The following is a 21,369-nucleotide window of genomic DNA, read 5'->3' as shown; positions in this document are numbered from 1 at the left end:
CTACTTATGGCCTCCATGCCAGGCTTCTGCTCATCCCTTCAACCTCAGAAATGGTTGTATAAACTTGGTCTGCTGCCCTGTCCAGAGTATGAACAGGAGTCTGCAGGGTGCGATGGACATCCGAGGGCCGCTTATTTAGGAAGCAAGTAAATCAGGCTATAGTTTGGGGACCTTAAATACCTCCAACTGAGGTACTCAAGGTGTTCCAGCACAGTCTCAAGCTCACTTGAGGCCCCTTATCCTTCTTTGGCCAGACTGCCTTCCTCCCAGGCTCTGCCTCTTTCCTGAAGAGTGGAGAGCCTTGAAAGGGTCAGTCTGGAGCCTGGCATTCTGTCGCTTCCAAGGCAGCTCCCATCTTTTTCATTGGTGAGCAGGCACTGGACAGCGTGAGGCCCCTGGTGTTAAGGGGTTGAGTTCCTCAGTGCAGTCTGGCTCAGGGTGTGCCTTCTCTGCGGATCCCAAAGGACTCCTGGCAGTCCAGCCAAAAAGGGCAACCAAAACTATCAAGGGGCTGGAGCAACTCCCTTGTGAGGAAAGGTTACAGCTGCTGGGGCTGTTTAGCTTGGAACAATGGTGGGTAAGGGGAGACATGATAGAGGTGTACAACATTATGCGTGGTGTGGAGAAAGTGGACAGGGAGACATTTTTCTCCCTTTCTCACAGTACTAGAACCCAATGGGGTCGTCCCATTGAAGGTGCCTTGGGAGCGAAAGGCGACTTATACATTTGCAAATAAATAATAAATAAAAAAACAAAAATAGTCCTTTCTAGTCTCTAGCAGTTGGCGGCACAGTCTGGATTCCAGGCTCTTTCCTCCAGAGGGAGAAGGAGCTGCGGTTGGATCTGGGGGAGGAGAGGAGGGCTGGCCAATTGATGAAGATGCCAACCCATAGAAGTAGTCCTTTCACTGAAGTTCAGTACTGTCTTTTTCAGCAAAGCAGTCTTTCTGGATTCGAGAAAGCCTGCTTCCCCCTCCTACACACACACACACACGGAATTAGCTCCTATTGTCTTTACAAAACACCAAGGAGTTCAAATATAGAGCATCATCAATATTCTTGACAATATTGTAGAGCTGGAAAAATTACAGAAAAGGGCAACTAAAATGTTCAAGGGGCTGGAGCATCTCCGTATGAGGGAAGGTTACAACAGCTGGGATGATATATCTTGGAAAAAAGGAGGGTAAGGAGAAACAGAGGTGTACAAAATTATGCCTGATGTGGAGAAAGTGGAGAGGGAGACATTTTTCTCCCTCTCTCGTAATACTGGAACCCAATGGGTCATCCCGCGAAGCTGATTGGTGGGAGATTCAGGACAGATAAAAGGAAGAACTTCTTCACATGGTGCCTAGTTAAACTATGGAATTCACTTCCAGAAGATGTAGTGATGGCCACCAATTTGGATGGCTTTAAAAGGGGATTGGACAAAGTCCTGAAGGAAAAGGCTATCCATGGCCACTAGTCCAGATGGCTAAATGCTCTCTCCATGGGGAAACATGGGCGGGAGGGTGCTGTTGCACTCATGTCCTGCTTGTGGGTTTCCCATGGGCAATTTGTTGGCCACTGAGTGAACAGAATGCTGGACTAGATGGGCCCTTGGTTGGATGCAGCAGAGCTCTTCTTATGTTCCTAAACTTTGGGCCAGGGTCTGGGTTCAACCCCTCTAGGGCTTATGCTATTGGCCTTCCAGATCTCCCCTGCCTCTGTGTTGGACGCCTGGCTGCTCCTGAGGGTCAGGGTCATGGCAGCTCCTGTCTGGAGTTTAAATCCCATCCCACCCGCCCTCCGCTCCTTCCAGGCCCTTGCATCCTTTCTAGCTCACTGGGACCCGGTCCTGCCAGAACCTGGAACTTTACATCCAAAAGCATTTTGCAGAAAAAGCTGCACTCTGGTTTTGTGTCTGTGTTCTAAAGAAAAGGTGTACCCTTTCTCCTCCTGTTTGGTCCCAGATTTTGTAGGATTATTTTGAGCTTCTGCTACATCAGCAAGTGATGCACTGTTCCCAAAGCTTTGTGCATTTCTGCTGACACAACAGCGTACAGCTGTGCTGGTTCATAAACAAGGAAGTAAATCAAATGGAGCCATGTTGGCCTACGCTGCATGAAATATGAGAGTGGGCACAGTCCCAGTGAAAGTTTACGCCACTGAGTCCAGCTTCATTATGCCTTCATTGTGTCTCCCCGCCCCCGTCCTTTTTAAATGTGGCATTTAATAGCCCTAGCATTTACATGTCGGTTTTGAGACTCAGTTCATACATTATGGAAGCAGTGTGGCATCAGCTTCCCAGTGATCCAATTCCAAATTGCTGCGAGAAGGGTTCAACTGGGTGGGCCAAATTCTGCGATACCCTTCTATCCCCTTGAAAAACATTGATCAGTGGGCTTTGAATCATTCCTAATATTGGGTCCAGGCGAATGGTCCGGGGACCTGAGATGCTGCAGCCTTCCTATAGTTAAGCAGGCATAGACCCATTCAGAAACGTTGACCACGGGAGGCCCATGTGAAAGTGGAATCGCAGCCAAATGCTTGGGAACCAGAGTTCTGTGCAAGAAACGATGTTGCACAAAGACCTTCAACTTGCTGGTCTGGGCACACGCCTTTATCTTGCAGTTTGTCTGTTTTTTCCTGCATAGGCCATGATGCTTTGCAGATCTGAAGCCATCCTAAGATGGGAAGCACCCCATGCCTGTTTTATACCACAGAGATATACAGATTCCAAGAGACCAATGCACGGATAGGGTTGTGGCTGAGAGGCCCAGTGTCAAAAGAATCTTAATGGACAGGTGTAACGAGCAAATATGCTTTTGTTTTCTGGCCCATATTATTCTTTATTTATTCCCCCCCTACACACACACACACACACTTTGCAGCCAGGATTGACTACCATAGTGGCTTAGAATTAAAATCCATATCATGGTATATCTGTGGGTGTACAGCAGTGGAGGCTGGTGGCTCTGATTGTGATGGGGCTGTGAATTTATTCTGGGTTTCAGTCACAACCAGCCAGAACTCTAAAGGAGCTATCCAAGGTACTGAGCCCATTTGGGGGATAGGGTTTAGCAGTTTGGATAGCTCCTTTGGTGTTCTGACTGAAACTCAGAATGGATTTAGAGCCCCACCGAAATAGGAGCCACCAGCCTCCACTGGTGCATAGAACGTTTAAAGTTGTTGCAAGTTTTAACTTGAAGGTGCCTTGGGAGTGAAAGGCGATGTATACATTTTCAAATAAATAATAAATAAAAAACCAAGAATAGTCCTTTCTAGTCTCTAGCAGTTGGCGGCACAGTCTGGATTCCAGGCTCTTCCCTCCAGAGAGGGGAGGAGAGGAGGGCTGGCCAATTGATGAAGATGCCAACCCATAGAAGCAGTCCTTTCACTGAAGTTCAGTACTGTCTTTTTCAGCAAAGCAGTCTTTCTGGATTCCAGAAAGCCCGCTTCCCCCTCCTACACACACACACACACACACGCACGGAATTATCTCCTATTGTCTTTATATTTGAACTCCTTGATGCTTTGTCAAGCATCATCAATATTCTTGACAATATTGTAGAACTGGAAAAAGTACAGAAAAGGGCAACTAAAATGTTCAAGGGGCTGGAGCATCTCCGTATGAGGGAAGGTTACAACAGCTGGGATGATTTATCTTGGAAAAAAGGAGGGTAAGGAGAAACATAGAGGTGTACAAAATTATGCCTGATGTGGAGAAAGTGGAGAGGGAGACATTTTTCTCCCTCTCTCGTAATACTGGAACCCAATGGGTCATCCCGTGAAGCTGATTGGTGGGAGATTCAGGACAGATAAAAGGAAGAACTTTATTTATTTCATTTCTATACCGCCCAATAGCCGAAGCTCTCTTCACTTCTTCTTCACGACGCCTAGTTAAACTATGGAAACTTCTTCACATGACGCCTAGTTAAACTATGGAATTCACTTCCAGAAGATGTAGTGATGGCCACCAACTTGGATGGCTTTAAAAGAAGGTTACACACATTCCTGGAGGAGAAGGCTATCAATGGCTACTAGTCCTGATGGCGATATGCTACCTCCAGTATCAGAGGCAGTATGTACACTAGATGCTGGGGAACTTGGGCGGGAGGGTGCTGTTGCACTCGTGTCCTGCTTGTGGGTTCCTGGTCAACAGCTGGTCAGCCACTGTGTGAACAGAATGCTGGACTAGATGGACCCTTGGTCCAGCATGGCTCTTCTTAGGTTCTAAAGTCTTTAGAACCTTCAAAGCAGAACACACTCATCAAAGAGGTAGGATACAACAGCAGATCATGTGGTCAGGGCTGTTCCCCGACTGTAGCCAAAGCGGAGATGCACTTTTTAATGCTTCTTATTCTTATTCTTATTCTTATCATTATCATTATCATTATCATTATCATTAACCTTGAAAACAAAATAGCTGTTCTGAGGTGGAGGGCCAAATTCTTGCTTAGCCTTCTCCTGGCATGCTACTGTTCTATGTGCAGGGAATTTTTTTGAAATGGGGAAACCATTAGAAATGAAGCCACCTACCACCCCTGCTGTATGAAGCGGTGCAACCCAGGAACAGCTTTGTTTGCATAGACCAGTCCTAGTGCATAACTGTTTCACAAAAGCTTAGAACCTGTTGCTTTATCTTTGGGCGAGCCAAGATGAGAAGGCAACCTTGGTTGACTAAACAGATTTTAAATGAAATAGGTAAAAGATCTTGTTGAATACTGAGCAGTCCTGGAATTGTTTGAACTCAAGAGAAGAACACAGCTGCTTGATGTCATAAATCCCCCAATCCTTTTTTCTTTTCCCCTTTGAAAGTTATTTTGGCAAAATAGTCTCTACTATCTTTTTAAAGTTCAGGACTAAGCATTTTTTCAGCTTTGTGATGTCTTGAATGATGTAATGGAAGCATAAAAAGTTAACACAGCATGGCTTTTCCCCCTATTACTTCTGCCTCCAGCAGGAGACAGCTAACTCATAAAAAGAAATGTTCCAACTTTTTTTTTTTTTTGAACAATTGACTTCCCCACAGCCACCAGCAGAGGGCACTCTTAAATCACAGTTCTCCAACTGTCCGTAGAAACCGTGTTTCTAAGGTTTGCTTGCTTTGGAAATCGCCGCTTTCCCTTCGTTCCTTTGTCCTCCATGTCACACTCCATTTTATTTTATTTTTAATTATGCTGCATTACATTTCCATTGAGTCGGTTGCCTATGGAGAGACCGCCCCCCCCCCCCCCCCCCGGACAGCGCTGCTTGTACAAATTAGCATTCGAAATCAAGCTGAACATTTTAATGGGAAAGTCATTTGCTTCAGGCCTGGAGTTCTTATTCCATTTGTAATGGCGCATTTTCACTTTAAAGTAGTTTGCCAAGTGAAAGTTGGCCGCCATCTTGGTTTTACAGTGCGGAGCCCTTGGGTAAAATTCATGCAATGAGGAGCCCTATTCAGGTGTTCTCTTACTGGGTACAGCAAACATGCGAGGAGAGGGCGCGCTTCAGCCCCACCCTCCTCCGTGGTTGCCTTTGTCACCTTCTACTCGAGGGCGACTGCCTGAAGAGGAGTGCCTCCTGTATTTGTGGAGGCTCTCCGCGTGAGAAAGAACTCTGGAAAATCTGTGTGGAGCTGGAATGCTCCCTCTCCTCTTACCAGGTATGGCAAGCGTGTGAGAAGGCCTGAATAGGACTGTAGTTGTATACAGTCTCAGCCACTCTTGTGGCTCCTGCTGTACAGGCTGAATTATTAATTCAGGGCTGCCATCGGGGGCCAACATTGTTGGGCCCCTGCTCAGGTCTTTGTCAGGGAGGAAACTGAGCCGATAGAACCCCAGAGCAGTTCTGATTCTAAGGAGGATCAGCAATCCGTGGGAGAGGAGCCAGCTCATCCCTCACAGGCACAGCAGCTGGCAGAGATTCCTCCTGCCGGCATTCCTGAGATAGATAGTGACCCTGACAGCGAGAGAGTGCGGGAGGAGGGCTTGCTAGATGCTCGATGCAGACGCAGGGAGCGACGAGCGATGGAGGGCGCGGAAAGGAGGCGTAGCGCCCGTTTGATGCGCAAGCAACGGCCGCCTCCCGTGGACCCAAGGGAAAGAGGGAGGATCTCTCCCTAGCCCATAAATTCAGGGTCTCAAGTGACTCTCCTTCAAATGGGGATCAACTCCCTATTCGGAGCATAGGCCACTCTGCTGTTCCTTGCTTAGTCGCTGGTGATTAGCATCTGAAAGAGTCATTAAGTTGTAAAAGTATTAAAGCCTTGAAAAGAATCCTTTCGTCTGTGTCTTGAGTTGGCTATTGGAGTCTACTGGAAGAGGCCGCTAGGGCGCTCCTGACAGCCTTTATGCCAGCTGGGGGCCCACTGCCAACCCCTGGAGAACCTGGCCCTGCTCTTTCCCCTTGCAGTCACTGCCTGTTCACTGGTCCCTTCTTATCACATGAGCAGTGTCAGGAGCAAGGAGAAGGAGCAGCCATCCCCTCCTGCCTTGCCTTCTCTCTCTGTGTGGCTGTGCGGGTTGGGCTGAATTGGAGAGGGCAAGCAAATGGGAAGCAGTGAAGGAGGACATGGGCCTACTCAGGAGGGCTGTCTTGCCCAAGAGCCCCCACAACCTGAAGTCAGCACTAGGTTAAGTTTGAGGAAACTGCTTTTATCTGAAGGGTCTCTGGAGGCAGTTGACTGAGCTGCTTGGATTCTCAAGAGGAGCAACACAGGCAGAAGGGCCTAGAGAAGGAGGAGAAGCAGAGATCCAGGAATGGGGGTGTCAGGGGTCCCCATATGACCTGGACCTCTTGAGCAACTCCTTAAGGATCTCTTGCCTCCCTAAGAGTCCCACCTTCTTTTAAACTTCCCCTTCCCAATAATGTGGGGTTTAGGCTGTAGATGTGGGGTGACTGACACTCTAGACACCTGGGGTTTAACACAACTGTTTACTGGTAAATTAAAACAAGCAAATTGCAACTAAAGGTATTTACAGAATAGAGCTGAGTGATACAAAAGGCATTAAGAGAAAATAAAGGTTGCGAAAATGCAAATTCCTCTACCCTAGCTGCACTTGGACTTCTCCAGGCTGCTTCTTCCTGCTCTCTCTCCAGGTTCGGGTCTTCCCCTCTCTCTGGTCTGCCTCTCTCTGGCTCTCTCCCCCTTTATATCCCTTCCTTCCCCCAAACTGAAAGTACTGTTTCAAACCTGAAGAAATGAAACCTAACTCAGGAAAATGAAACCTAACTAGGGAAATGAAAGTGCTCAGGGATATCCCCTCCCAACAACAGCAACAACAACAACAACCAGGCCTCTAGGCCTGACCTTTTTACCTTGCCTCTGCAGGCCTCAAAGCTTCATAGGGGGAGACAAGAGGTCTGACGCTTGAGGTAGAGGGCTCAGGGTAAGAAGGTGGAGTTGAGGGGCATTCCCCAAAGCAGGAGTAGGCAACCTGGTGCCCTCCGGCTGTTTTGGACTACAACTTGCAGAAGCCCCAGCCAGCAAGGCCAATGGTCCAGAATTATGGGAGTTGTAGGCCAAAACATCTGGAGGGCACAATGCCCCCCCCCACTCCAAAGGAATGAGCAAAAACGGAAAAGGCTAGGGAAAAGGAGTTGAGAGGCAAAGCAAAACTAGGAAACAGAATGAGTAGAGCAGGGATGTTAGCCTGGCCAGGAGCTGCAGAGGCGAGTAAGGCTGCCATTCACATCTGGAACTGAAAAACCTGCCAGTTCTGCAGCAGACCTCTAGTGCAGGGGTAGGGAACCTCTTTCAGCCTGAGAGCGTAATTCCACTTCAGAGAAGCTCTCAGAGGCCGCAAATGGGTGGGGTGGGGTGGGGTCAAAAATACCATACTATTTTAGCTTAAAGCTCTTACTGCACTAAGCCTTAGGAGAGGCATTTCAACCTTTTAGAATTGTGTGTGTGTGGGGGAGACTGCACAAAAGCCAGGAAACCACCAAACGATTGATGACTGGGGGAAAGGGTAGGAGGGTGTGGGTATCTGGGCACCCCCAAGAGGCTGGATTGGGACCCCAGGAGGGCCAGATTCAGCCCCTGAGCCTGAGGTTCTGCACCCCTGCTCTAGTGTGTATATGAGGCAACGGACCATAGCTCTGAGAGTGCACCTTTTGCAGGCAGAAGATCCCTGGTTCAATCCCTAGTGTCTCCAGTTTAGGTCCAGGTAGCAGACGATGGGAAAGATATTTCTGCCGAAGACCCTGTCAGGCAGAGAAGGAAATACTAGGCTAGAGAGACAGACGGTCTGACCTGGTGTAAGCAGTGGAGGCTGGTGGGTCCGATTTCGGTGGGGCTGTGAATCCATTCTGGGTTTCAGTCAGAACCAGCCAGAACTCTGAAGGAGCTATCCAAGGCGCTGCACCCATTTGGGGGCTGGGGTTCAGCACCTTGGATAGCTCCTTTAGAGTTCTGGCTGGTTCGGACTGGAACCCAGAATGGATTCACAGCCCCACTGAGCCACCAGCCTCCACAGGGTATAAGGCAGCTCCCCATGCACGTTGCATCGTCTTTTCTTCCTAAAGTAATGCTTATTCGTGATTCACACCTAGGGTACTGCATGTTTTCTACCATCCCTCCCTCCCTCCCTCCCTCCCTCCCTCCCTCCCTCCCTCTCTCTCTGCCTCTCTCTCTCTCTCTCTCTCTCTCTCTCTCACACACACACACACACACACACACACACACGTTTACTTAAGCTTACTCTATAAATGCCAGTGGATGATTTGATAATGTGCTCTCTCTGTCTCTCTGTCTGTCTCTCTCTCATGGCTTTTAAAGCAGTGTCCGCCAGCTCTTCCATATTCACAGAGTACCTTTTTGGAGCACCCTGACCTGTACTTTGTGGAACGATCCGTGCATTGCCTGTGTGTTGCTTAAAAATAAATCCCATTTATCAGTGTTGACATTGCTGCCCCCAACACTACTAAAGCCTGACCCAGTGTGATGTACTGAAAGGAAAGATAAAGCAAAAGATCTGTAAACAGCAACATAAAGCATCTTTATTGTTTAGTGAGATGGTTCTCCCCCTTCCCCCCACCAGGCATGTTTGTAGCCTTGGTGCGAACGTGATCCAAGAGTTTTGAAAGAAACCAAAAAGCAGGATTGCATCCTATCTGTGATAAAGACATAGAGCTTTAAGGGCATTATTTGCACGGAAGCCAGATTGCTACTTTAAAAAACAAACAAAAAACTTGACATTTTAAAAGACCTTTGAGGAGGGGGGCTTATAGCATCACTGGGCCTATGCCAGGTAATACTGCACAGTAACGACTACCTGTTTTTTCTTTCTTTCTGATTAGCATAAATATCACACCAGTCAATGATGATCTCCTTTGTTCTAATAACATTAATGCTTTTAAAAACACTTGTCCCACTCATTCCGGTAGATCTCTAGGTGATTTCCTATATATTGGCAAGGGTGTCTGACTCCCAGTTGTTGTTTTATTATTATTTTTATTGAGTTTTTAAGTTACACGTTAACAGCATTATCAGTGAGTATATAGAAAATATTATAACTCTTTCAACTAGCAAATCTCCCGGTTCTTTAATAGTAGCAGTAACAAAATTACTCCTCTCCCACCCTAAATCATACTGCTGAAATGAAAAAAGTTTGGGGTGCACAGGAATGTAGTGTACGTAGGAAGCTGCCTTATACCATTGGGCCATCTAGCCCAGTATTGTCGACACTGACTGACAGTGGCTCTCCAGGAGTTCAGGCAGGGTTCCTTCCAAGCCCTACCTGGAGAAGCCAGGGATTGAATGTGGGATCTTCTGCATGCAAAGCATGTGCTCTACCACTGTGTCAGGATTAGTCCCAAGTTCCCTAGTTTGGTTTCTGACTTGGATTCAGCTTCGGAGATGGAGCTAGAAGAAGCCCAGCCGAGACAGGGAGCCGGGGAGGAAATGTCCCAAGACTCTTTAGGAGTCAGTGAAGAATCTTCTCAGAGGCTTATCGAGCAGTGGGGCCAGAGGGGGAGGGAGCCCCGGAATTGACAGATGCCAGAGCCCACCGCCGAGCTACGTGGGCAGAGGTGGGAAGCGTCCCGCCAGATTGGCTGCCCGTCCAAACTTGGGTCAGAAGGATCCACCCTGAAGGAAGGAATCCAGAAAAAACCTATCTAGCATGGTGGGAAACCCATCCATTAGTCGAAAGGCAGGCAACTGCCCTGCTTCCAGTAGTTCTCTTACAAAAGCGCTATTTAGCTAATTAGGCCTAGAGGACAACTCCCAGCCTTTGTAGTCACTTCAGGTGTGAAAAGGTGCTGTTAACTGACTAAAAGAGTTTGTGGATTGTGGCGTGTGTCTCTGTCGCCTCACTACTCAGCAGGAGGCCTTGGGATCCACGGCACACTGAGCCGTGGCCCTTCCAAGGACTGTAAGCTCCGTTCAGTTCCTGTACTCAGAATGTATTCCTGGGCATAGGATTCTTTAATTCTAGGTACATGCCTTTTGCACCAGGCTCCGGTGGGTGGATCTCAGAGTTCTAGTTGAAAACCAAGTAGATCCTACCAGCCTGAAGTCTGGCTGCCCCTGAACTAAAATATTAAGTAAGATTGCCATCTACTTCAAGAAATTGTAGTTGATTAATGATATGAATTTTAATTGATTTTAAGCAAGCTATTTCATCTGCAGGTTTATGTAGATTTATAAAATAATGCCCCCAATCTGTAGAAAGTTCGTCTCACTTAAGTCCCATGGAAACCAACAGGACAAATTCATTGCAGCTAATTTATGTCCCATGCATTTCAATGGGATATTTGTGTGACTAACTTCCTTGGGATTGTTTCCAATAATTGGGGTAGGAGGAGCACACATACGCTCTTCTCAGATGACAGACATGTATGGCTTAGCAGGCATCATCTTAGGGCCAAGTTATGCATTATGCTGAACGCATAGCATATCGCCACATCTTCACTTTTTCTTTAACTAACGGTAGAGGCAATTCTTACTGGGAACACAGCACACAGGTAAAGAAGGCTTATCTCTTCGTTTCCCAGACACAGTCAGAATGAAAATCTCTCCATGTACTGTATGGCCAGGAGGTCTTTGAGGGTGAAAGTTCTGATCGGCACAGTGGGACCTTTTTTTCTAACCCCCCTAGCCGCATATTGGCAGTGGTGTGTGTGTGTGTGTGTGTGTGTGTGTAGGTTTTAGTCCTGATACTAGTTGGGCTATGAAGAAATAAGCCTTCCTTCCTTTTGTGCTGCATTCCCAGTAAAAATTCCCCCCCCACACACGTAATTAAAGAAAAAACCCCAAAGCTGTAGCTGCATGCTACTCATCCAGGCCTTTACAGGAGACATTCCCTCCTCCGTGAGAGAATCATAGAACCATAGGGTTGGAAGGGGCCTGCAAGAACATCGAGTCCAACCCCCTGCTCAATGCAGGAAGCCTGATTCCCATGTGCTCTCCCATCCAAGTACTTACCAGGGCTGACCCTGCTTAGCTGAGATCAAATGAGATCAGGCACATCCAGTCAAAGCTGGCACCTGTCATCCACAGTTTTTATAAGTGCTTATATTAATTAACTTTTCCTTTAAAAATGTGTTGCCTGTTCAATAGGGAGTGCTTTTTTAAAGTCAGTCTGAACATTTTTAATTGATTAAGGGAGCAATCCTATGCATGTTGAGGTAGAAAAAAGGCCCACAACTCCTCAACATCCATAGGATCGCACCTAATTTAACCAGTTGATTTGGCCATCCCCAACCTGGTGCTCAACAGATGTCTTGGATTCCAAGTCCCAGCATTCTCCAGTGACTATATAAAGCGTCATTGTTAACGGTCAACATTCACTGTGTTTCTGACACTTAACTGTAACATTAGGTAGGTGGATGGATACCTAGAGTCTGCTGAAACCAGTGGAGACTGGTGGCTCTGATGTCAGTGGGGCAGTGAATCCGCTCCGGGTTTCAGTCAGAGTCAGTCAGAACTCTAAAGGAGCTTAGAGTTCTGACTGGCTCTGACTGAAACCTGGAGCAAATTCACTGCCTCACTGACATCAGAGCCACCAGCCTCCACTGGCTGAAACTAGGGCTGGGCCCAGGAATTTTCATAAGTTTCAGGGTGGGTAGGAATGAAGTTTGGATTAGTTTTCATGGGATGGGCCAATTCAAAAGTTTTTCAGGGCATGGTTTTTTGTTTGGCCATCTCTGCTTTAAAGTTAAGACTGCCAACCCACAATTCTTAGAATTTCTTCCCCGCCCCCCAAGTTGCCAAGTATCTCCCCCAACATTTCATGCGGGGGGGGGGATAGTTCCATGAGAGTCGGGGTAGTATTCAGCTTAACTTTAACAGAAACACTTCTTTTGCGCAAAATCCTCCTTCAGAGTTTGTAGTGGGATCAATGGATGTCAGTGAGATTAATGGTGGGCCAATACTGAGTTACCTGCAAAGAGCCTCATTAAAACCATCTCATAATTTGCCACAGCAAGGAGTGTGGATTTTAATTTCTAATAAGAAATATTGTATGCAGACAGTTTTCACGTTGGCCCATCCACAGTAGGCCTTTTGCACGATGTGGGAACTCCCCGTACTTGGACCAGTGATAGTCACTATTTTTCAGGCAGGGGGCACTTTGGCTCCAGGCACTGCCTCTGAGGCCACTCGGGGGCCTTTCCTAGGCTGGGGGGGGGGGCAGCTCTCCTCTTTGCCCCTCCCCCAGTCAAGTGGTGACACTTTGCACCAGACTCAGCTGGAGGCCTTTTCAAGCCTCTCTTCCTCCTCCCCATCATCCAAGCAAGGCCCCATCAGTCACCAGGCAGGCAAATTCTAGCAGGCTCACCTGTTCCTTGGACTGGGATGGATCTTTTCTCGTCACTGGGCGTGTGCTGTGCTCTACTCAGTGCTGCAGAGTCTTCCAGCCCAGGTCCGTATCGCTTTCTCTGTCACCTGTGTGTTCACTTTTCCCTCAACCTCCAGCTCCTGCACAATGCACAACAGCAGCTAGCCATTCACATTGGTCTTTGCCTCTTGGGCTTCTGCCCCACCATAGGTAACTGGCTGATCGCTCCTGTGTTCTCCTCTCCCCCCGCCCCCACCTTATAACTGACAAGCCCCAAGGCCTACTGCAGTAGCCCAGATCATAGCAACCAGCCCATTGCGAAAGCAAACGATGAGGTAAAGCTTGGGAGCCCCTGCCGAAAGTGAGCAACACTGAAAGTGAGCAGCGATCAAAGTGACTGGGAGCCGCCAGTGAATCTTGCAATGACAAACACTGATGTAGATGGATACGAACCTGGGTTCTTTTAGGAAAACTGCCTATCCCAGGTAAAAATCATCCATATGCCCATCATACATACCTCGGTTCCCAGCATGTGGGCTCTCATTTGTCAGTTATGGTATTTCAGCCAGTAGGCTCTTAATTATTTTACCTGGATAGTTTTGGGCTACTGATTTCAATTAGCTATTTTCTTAAGCCATTTTTAAGTTGGAGAGGGAAAGTTTCAATGATGGCTGTCTGAATTATTCCTCAGAAAACAAGAAGAACGAGTGCAGCAGGTACGCAAAAAACTGGAGGAAGCACTAATGGCGGACATCTTGTCACGAGCCACAGACACGCCTGACTTGGATGAGGTTGAGATGGACAATGGAGAAGAAGCATAAGAATCAAAGAATCAGGTACAGTCTGAGCTTCAGAGGGAAACTTTGGGGAGTATTTTTTTCCATTTGGGGAGTATTTTTTCCATTCGCTATCACAGCTGCTGTTGCCATTAAGTATGAAATGCTAGCAATGTGTTTAAGTGCTATACAGAAAAGAGACATGACCTGGTCCCTCTCTTCAGGGTTTGCAGAGTGAGACAGAGTGAAGGGCAAAAAATGAAGAGAAGGAGTAGATCTTGATAAAGGATGATCAAGGACCAGGTGGGTGATAAGTTCTTGACATGGCTGAGAGCAGTTTTAGATGGCCTGTGGCTGTGCTGGAACAGCAGCTGCAGTTTCTTCATACATTTTTTTCCCTGTGCAACACTGTCACACTGGATATACAGCCTCCAATTTCCCTCACCTCAGAGATGCACCAGGTGCTGAATTGGGAGCTGGTGCATTTTCATGGCGTGGGAGGTGTTGGAAGTTTTTATTTCTGACACTGTTGTCAAGGAATAGGATGGATGGGCAACTTGTGCTGTTTGTTCCCTGGGGCTCAGAAAGCCTTTGGACTGTAGTGGGTAGTTTGTTTTTTTAAAAATACCCAGGGAGAGCAATCCTATAGCCACTAGACACTGTCTGGATGGCTGTAGGATTTTTTGATTTCTGGAAACTGAAGTCGTCCGCCCTTGGTTCCCAGAAGCCACGCTCCCTGCCCCCTTCCCCTCGTAGCCAGTGTGTTTCTTTCCACTCCACCGCCATCTCCATGCTCATAAAACAGAGCAAGGATAGGGCGAAAAGGGGGCATTTCCAGGGGCGGGGAGGGGAGGAGACTGTGGAAGCCGTTTTAGACAGCTTCCTGTCGGGTCTCCGGGCCCCTTCCCTCCCTCTCCTTGAAGCTGTGGCTAGACATGCGAAAACGTGCTTCTAGCCATGAAGGCAGGGTGGCTGGAGCATGGAGGAAAGGATCTCCTGCATAGGATAGGCATCAACCTCTGAGTTCGAAGGCTGACATCTATCTTGATAGGATTTGCCCTAAGTGTGGGGCTGGCAGTTTAGCACAGGTAACTCTGCCGGGCTGGTTTGATAGCTGTGAACAGCTGCTAATATTTGCATGTGCCAATGGCGGCACCCGGGGACGTGTGGGGGAACTCCATTTCCCATGTTCTTTTGGTGCTCATGCATAGTTTGATCACTTGTGATGAGTGTTATGGTTTCTCAGAATCATAAGTTTCTGGTGTAGGATGGAGGGAAAGTCTCTTGCCAAACAATTATACAAATGCTTTGCTAATAAATAACTAAACCATACCTGTGCAAGTTTCATGCCTGCACAAAATCTGTCCAGAAACTGGAAGTTTCTCATTATGATATTCATACTGAAGCGGATATTTATTTTGAACTACATTTTGAACAGAAACTGTGCATCGCTTCCTCTTTTCACCTATTCCAAAGCGTGTGCGTGTTCTGTTCTGTTCTGCGGATCCGTTTAAAAATAAGAAGGGATCACTCTCTGGCTGAGTGCCTTAACATGGTGGTTGCAGGGGGTGGATAGAATTGCTCTTCTGATTTACTGCTGGCTCAAACAAGGGTCCCTGATGGACAAGCCTCTATAAGGTCAGAAGCCTCCAGGTGATTGTAGCTGCTGTTGCTTTTAACAGTAGCTACAACCAGCTCCGGAGGCCCCCTTCTAGCTCTTTCCCAGTGCAGTCCATCTGCACGCCCACTCAAGAACATAAAAAGATCCATGCTGGATCAGACACAAGGCCTCTCTTGTCCAGCCATGTCTTCCCACAGTGGCCAATCAGATGGCTATGGGAAGCCCACAAGCAGGACATGGGTCCAAGAGCACCCTTCTACAGTGCTTCACATCTTGCAGCAGGGAGGAACGAGGAAGCTGTTGGGACTTCTTGTTCTTTTCAGTTGCTGTGAGAACTCTTCAGAGGGTGAGTGACTGACAGTTCAGTCTTACACGTGTCTGCCCAGAGGTCGGTGTTGCTGAGATCACTGGGGAGTGGCTGTCAGATTGCAGCTTTAGTGAGCCAATGGTGGGGGGACAGGAGACTGTAGCAAATATCAGTACCAAGAACACTGCTACAGTCACCCTGAGACTTCTGATATCAAGCTTGTTTTAGGGCTCCTGTATGACCCTCTTGCATAGATTTTAACCGTAACAATAACAAATGTATAACACTGTCATTCTTTTTCTTTTTTAAAATCCTGTTTTCCAACTTTCCCTACATTCTGTTTACAGGTACTTTAAAAAAAAATACCCCCAGAGGAAATTCCTAGAAGCTGGAGGCGCTCCCCTCCCCCCCGTTGGTCTTTCCTGATATGAAGAAAAGGACCTGTGCACATTTATATAGCTTTCTAATAGCATTAAAAACCAATGCCTTTTTTGGCTCTTATTTTTTTGATGTATATATCTTATTAAAAAAGAAAGAAAGAAAGAAAGAAAGAAAAGAGGAAACGAAAGAAAAAGGAAAAGCTACACTTTATTTTGTGTTTTATGACTTCAAAAGTCTTGTTTTTATTTTATTTTTCAATTTTTTTTAATGTTAAACAATTCCCTAAGACTGAAACTCAGCTTTTGATGCCAGGTTGCATTCCTACTGGAATTATATGGCTAGCACTAAATATTAGGGTCGGTTCCCCCCTGCCTTCCTTTGTGTGTGTGTGTGTGCTTGTAACAATGGATCAGGCAAACAGAATGTTATCCCAATTTTTAAAAAAAGATATTGTGATATGATGTGTTGTACATATATTATATAAAAGATTTTTATACTGGAGTTGAGTGGAAACATCTGTAGATTGACCCATTATCATTCTCTAAAGAGAAATAAATAATTATATTTGAAGCAACTGACTTTTTAGACTGGCACGCTATAATTTAAGGCAAGTCATTGCGCTTACTGCCATCCAAATCATGCCCAGATCACAATTCTGAGCATTAGGCAGACAAAACATCTGGTGAGTAGAGCTTGTCTGGGAGACCTGGGTTCAAGTTGCTGACCCTGCTGTTGCACTTCTGTGGGCCACGTAAGGGGAGGTGTATCCCCATCAGAGGCAACTATTACGTTCAGTGGGAACTGGATGGACACTGTGATTTGAATAGGGATGCACATCCATGGAGTGTGCAGATTTCCCATGCTACATTTGGGCATCTCTCTCTAACTGCCTCTTTTCTCCATTTGTAAAATGGGACAAAAGTGACCTACCTCACAGGGTTGTTGTGAGGATGAACCTAATAAAGATTGTAAAGCACTTTTCAAATTGAATGGTCTACACAAATAAGTAGAAGTGGGCAAGCAAAAGAAGCTGGATAGTCACTGGTCAGGTGGGGAAAGGCATAGCCAGGTGGTAGGGTCCTCACTTTGCCTACAAAAAGTTACAGGTTCAATCTCCAGTTACAGTATCACAAGTAGCTGGGAAAGGATGTGACACCTTGGATTGCTGCTTCCTAGACAGTACTAGCCCAGATGGACAAATAGTCTGACTCTGTATAAGATGGCTTCATACGTTCGCAGGCTAGACCAGGGATAGGGAACGTGTCACCTTCCAGATATTGTTGGACTGCAAATCCCATCATCCCTCACTATTGGCTATGCTGACTAGAGCTGATGAGAGATGCAGTCCAATAACATCTGGAGGGTGACACATTCCCACCCCTCTGCTGGACAGTCTCGATATTGCAAATATCACACCTCTTTATTTCACTTTACCTTTTTGGATCCCACCCTGTTGTAAAGGCTTGTTGCATATTCTAGCATTTAATCAGGGAAGGAGCAACTAAGTGATCAAAGGGTTGGCAAATCTTCCATGTAAGGAAAGGCTGAATACCAAAGACAGTAAGACCCAAGGGGGAAACGATAGAGGCTTCAGAAGCTAGGGATGGGTAAATGTGCAATGTTCGCACTCACTGAAGTTCTCTGAATTCTTCCTCAAAGCTGATTTCGTCCCTTTCACACTCCCAAACACAAGCATCTTTTTTCCTGACTGGGGAAAATGTGGATTTTCCCCATAGGTGTGAAAATGTGGGTTGGGCAGGGGGGAATGTGCATGTGTGAAAGTACGTACATATGCAAGTGCACATTTTCGAACACAAACGCAAGTTTAGGAAAGAGTACTCACCAATGGGATCTTCTCAAACTGGGGTGAGGTAACAAGCAGGATCCTGCAGAGCTCAGTCCTGGGCCCAGTGCTCTTCAACATTTTAATGACTTGGAGGAGGAGGTGCAGGGAATACTGATCAAATTTGCAGATGACACAAAATTGGGCGGGATAGCTAATACTTTGGAAGACAGAAGCAAAATTCAAAGTGATCTGGATAGACTGCAGTGCTGGGCAGAAAACAACAGAATGACATTTAATAGGGATAAATGCCAAGTTCTGCACCTAGGAAAAAGAAACCAAATGCACAGTTACAAGATGGGGGATGCTTGGCTCAATACTAGAGGTGAGAAGGATCTTGGAATTGTTGTCGATCACAAGCTGAATATGAGCCAACAATGTGATGTGGCTGCAAAAAAGGCAAATGCTATTTTGGGCTTCATTAATAAAAGTATAGCTTCCAAATCACACGAAGTACTAGTTCCCCTCTACTCAGCTCTGGTTAGGCCTAATCTTGAGTACTGTGTCCAGTTCTGGGCACCACACTTTAAGAAGGATGCAGACAAGCTGGAGAGGGTTCAGAGGAGGGCAACGAAGATGATCAGGGAACTGGAAACAAAGCTCTGTGAGGAGAGACTGAAAGAACTGGGCATGTTTAGCCTTGAGAAGAGAAGAGGAGGGGAGATATGATAGCGCTGTTCAAGTAGTTGAAAGGTGGTCACAGAGAGGAAGGCCAGGATCTCTTCTCCATCATCCCAGAGTGCAGGACATGGAATAATGGGCTCAAGTTACAGGAAGCCAGATTCTGGCTGAACATCAGGGAAAACTTCCCGACTGTTAAGAGCAATATGACAATGGAACCCATGACCTAGGGAGGTGGTGGGCTCTCCCACGCTGGAGGCGTTCAAGATGAGGCTGGACAGCCATCTGTCAGGGATGCTCTGACTTAGATTCCTGCATTGAGCAGGGGGTTGGACTCAACAGTCTTATAGGCCCCTTCCAACTCTACTATTCTATGATTCTATTGTCTTGCAACCAAACAGACATAGCCAACATGGCCTGGGTACATTATGAGGTCTTCCCTCTACTTCCTTCAAGGGAATACTATTCAGTCGGCATTTTGTCATAAGAACCCGTAATCAATAGGGATTTGGGTGTACCAGATATTGTGCCGCCTGGTTGAATGTAGCTGGCAACCCAGCATATAATTCATTTGACCTGCAATGAGTCACCTTGGCTGTGTCCATTTGCCACAATGTATCTGCTATACTCTGCTTCATGAGTGATTTGGCCACATCATAACTCTTTGATAAAAGGAATTCATATGAGAAACCAATCTGGGTCACATGCTCTCTCATTGTATCTGACCATGACCCAGCCACATCGTTCATCTCCTCAAAAGCAGATGGAAGCAACGGTGAGGTTAGCTGGAAAATCAATTAGGCATGGCCGAGAATTCTGCCACGGATTTCAGTGAGGCTGAATGCACTGGCATTCGGCCCCCCGAAACCCGTGGCAGAACGGCCTCCCGCCACCCCGCGGAATCCCCCTCGAGATGAAGCTTGCCTGGGGCGGATGTTACGGCGGCGGCGGTTCCGGCGGTGGCTCTGGCGGCTGGTCTCTTGGCTGGCTGCTGTGGCCGCAAAAGGCGGCCGCCGTAGCGGCTGCCATTTGCGTCCTGCCAGGCTGCTGTGATAGGCTATGTAAGTATTTATGTAGCCTATGACGGCAAAGAGCAGGGGCGCAAACGGCAGCCGCTAACCATTTGCGCCGCTGCTCTTTCCATGATAGGCTACGTAAGTATTCACGTAGCCTATCACGGCAAAGGCAGCCATGGAAATTTGCCACGCGTGGCTGCCTTTGCCATGATAGGCTACGTAAATACTTGCGTAGCCTATCACGGCAGCCTGGCAGGACGCAAATGGTGGCTGCTATGGTGGCCGCCATTTGCGTCTGCAGCAGCCGGCCGTGGCCGGAACTCCGGCTGTGGAGGGCCCTGGCCGGCGGCTCCGCAGAGCTGCCTCGGAGCAGAGCTGGCCCAGGGAGGATTCTGGGGGGAGGGACGGAGCGCCCCCCCCCCCGAATCCAAGCTGCGAGAAGGTAAGTGACTTTTGTACATCCCTAAAATCAATCTGAGCCAGATGAGCCGCTGCATTCATTACCGGGCCTGAGATGGGTAAGACCCCCGTTTCAGTTCTTATTATGGGGTCTTACCCTTGGGGTGCTTCTTGCTACATTTAGAGCTCTTGTTAAAAACCCATGTTGAACTGATTCCAACTCAGCCAGGTTTGAATTTGCCCATAGCGCAGCCCCTTGAAGCATTTGTGGCAATAGTTCACAACAATAAAGTTCCAAAAGTGGGGAAATTAAGTGCCCTCCCCTCCCAGCTGAAAACCTTAGGATCGCCCCGCTTGTAATCTTAGCTTTCTCTGCCATCCCTTTTATATGCTTGTCCCATTTGCCAGATTTTGAAAAAATGATTCCAAGATATTTATATTTAGTTGCTGACTCTAGGTTATGGCCATCCAGCGACTGTTGGTGGATCTTTCTAGATCTACTGAATTCCATAACTTTTGTTTTCTTATAGTTCATAGTCAACATTTCTTGCTGGCAAAACTTGGAAAGAGCCACCAGCCATCGTCTCATCCCTATCGAGGTGTAAGACAAGATGACAGCATCATCTGCATACTGGACAGTGCCCCAGAGATGGTGGAAAGAACTGTGGACCAGACAGGGCATTTACCATGTCATTCAGATATATATTAAATAATGTTGGGGCCAGCAGGCATCCCTGTCTTACCCCCCTATTGACCAGGATAACTTTGGATAATGTTCCGCTGGTGTCCAGTCTGACTCGCATGATGGAATTTGTATATAGTCCCTGGATTCTCACTCCCAACCAGGGGTCAATCTGAAGATCTCTGAGTTTCTGCCATAGTCACACTCTTGAGATTGAATCAAATGTGGCTTTCAGATCCACAAACATTTAGGGGTGTACGAATCCCTTACCTGGTTCCGGTCCGGGTCTTCTGCGGTGGGGGGGAGGCTATCCGTCCCTCCCCCGGAATCCTCCCCGGCTGGATCCGCTCTGCAGCGAGTCCACGGAGCTGCCAGCCGGAGCTGCAGCTGGACCACTGTCCACTGCCGGGCTGCGGCCACAAATGGCGGTTGCCGTAGTGGCCGCCATTTGCGTCCCTGCATTAGCCGTGATAGGCTATGTATATATTTACGTAGCCTATCACAAAAAAAGCAGCGATGCAAATGGCGTAGTGGCCACCATTTGCATCTCTGCTCTTTGCTGTGATAGGCTACGTAAATACGTAGCCTATCACGGCTAACGCAGGAAGGGAAATGGTGGCCGCAGACTGGGGCAGCCATCCGCGGCTGCAAACCAGGGGCAGCGGATGGACCGGATGGCCGACGCCAGGTAAGATCCGTCTCAGGCGAGTTTCGCAGGGTGGTGGTGGGGATTGCTCCATTCCACCATGGACTCTGGGGGGGAGGGGATTCTAAAGAATCTGGCCTCACTGGAGTCCGTGGCGGAATTCTCTAACATGCCTACAAATGTTGCAAATAGCAGTTTGTACAGTGGAGAAGTATATTTCCCAATCAGATGGTGTAGGAGAAAACAATGATCTATAGTAGAGCCCTCTGGAAGCCCGCTTGTTCCTTAGCCAGGATTCCAGACTCTTCTAACCAGGGCTCTAATTTCTG

At 47.5% G+C, this 21,369-nt stretch overlaps 1 protein-coding gene across 1 annotated transcript in view; it reads left to right on the top strand.

Moving 5' to 3' along the window:
* The window catches only part of MBD2 (methyl-CpG binding domain protein 2), a 71,954-nt gene extending 55,136 nt beyond the window's left edge, over positions 1-16,818 (top strand). The window contains exons 6-7 of the mRNA XM_084832922.1: positions 13,440-13,584; positions 15,800-16,818. Coding sequence (XP_084689048.1) covers positions 13,440-13,569 — 130 coding nt within the window. The 3' untranslated portion in view covers positions 13,570-13,584; positions 15,800-16,818. The remainder of the gene's footprint in view (positions 1-13,439; positions 13,585-15,799) is intronic.
* Positions 16,819-21,369: the final 4,551 nt, after the last annotated feature.

The sequence above is a fragment of the Heloderma suspectum genome, chromosome 2, assembly GCF_057233095.1.
Source record: "Heloderma suspectum isolate Gila_16-S chromosome 2, 16-S_ref, whole genome shotgun sequence".
Classification (NCBI taxonomy): domain Eukaryota; kingdom Metazoa; phylum Chordata; class Lepidosauria; order Squamata; family Helodermatidae; genus Heloderma; species Heloderma suspectum.
This window is presented reverse-complemented; position numbering and strand designations above follow the sequence as displayed.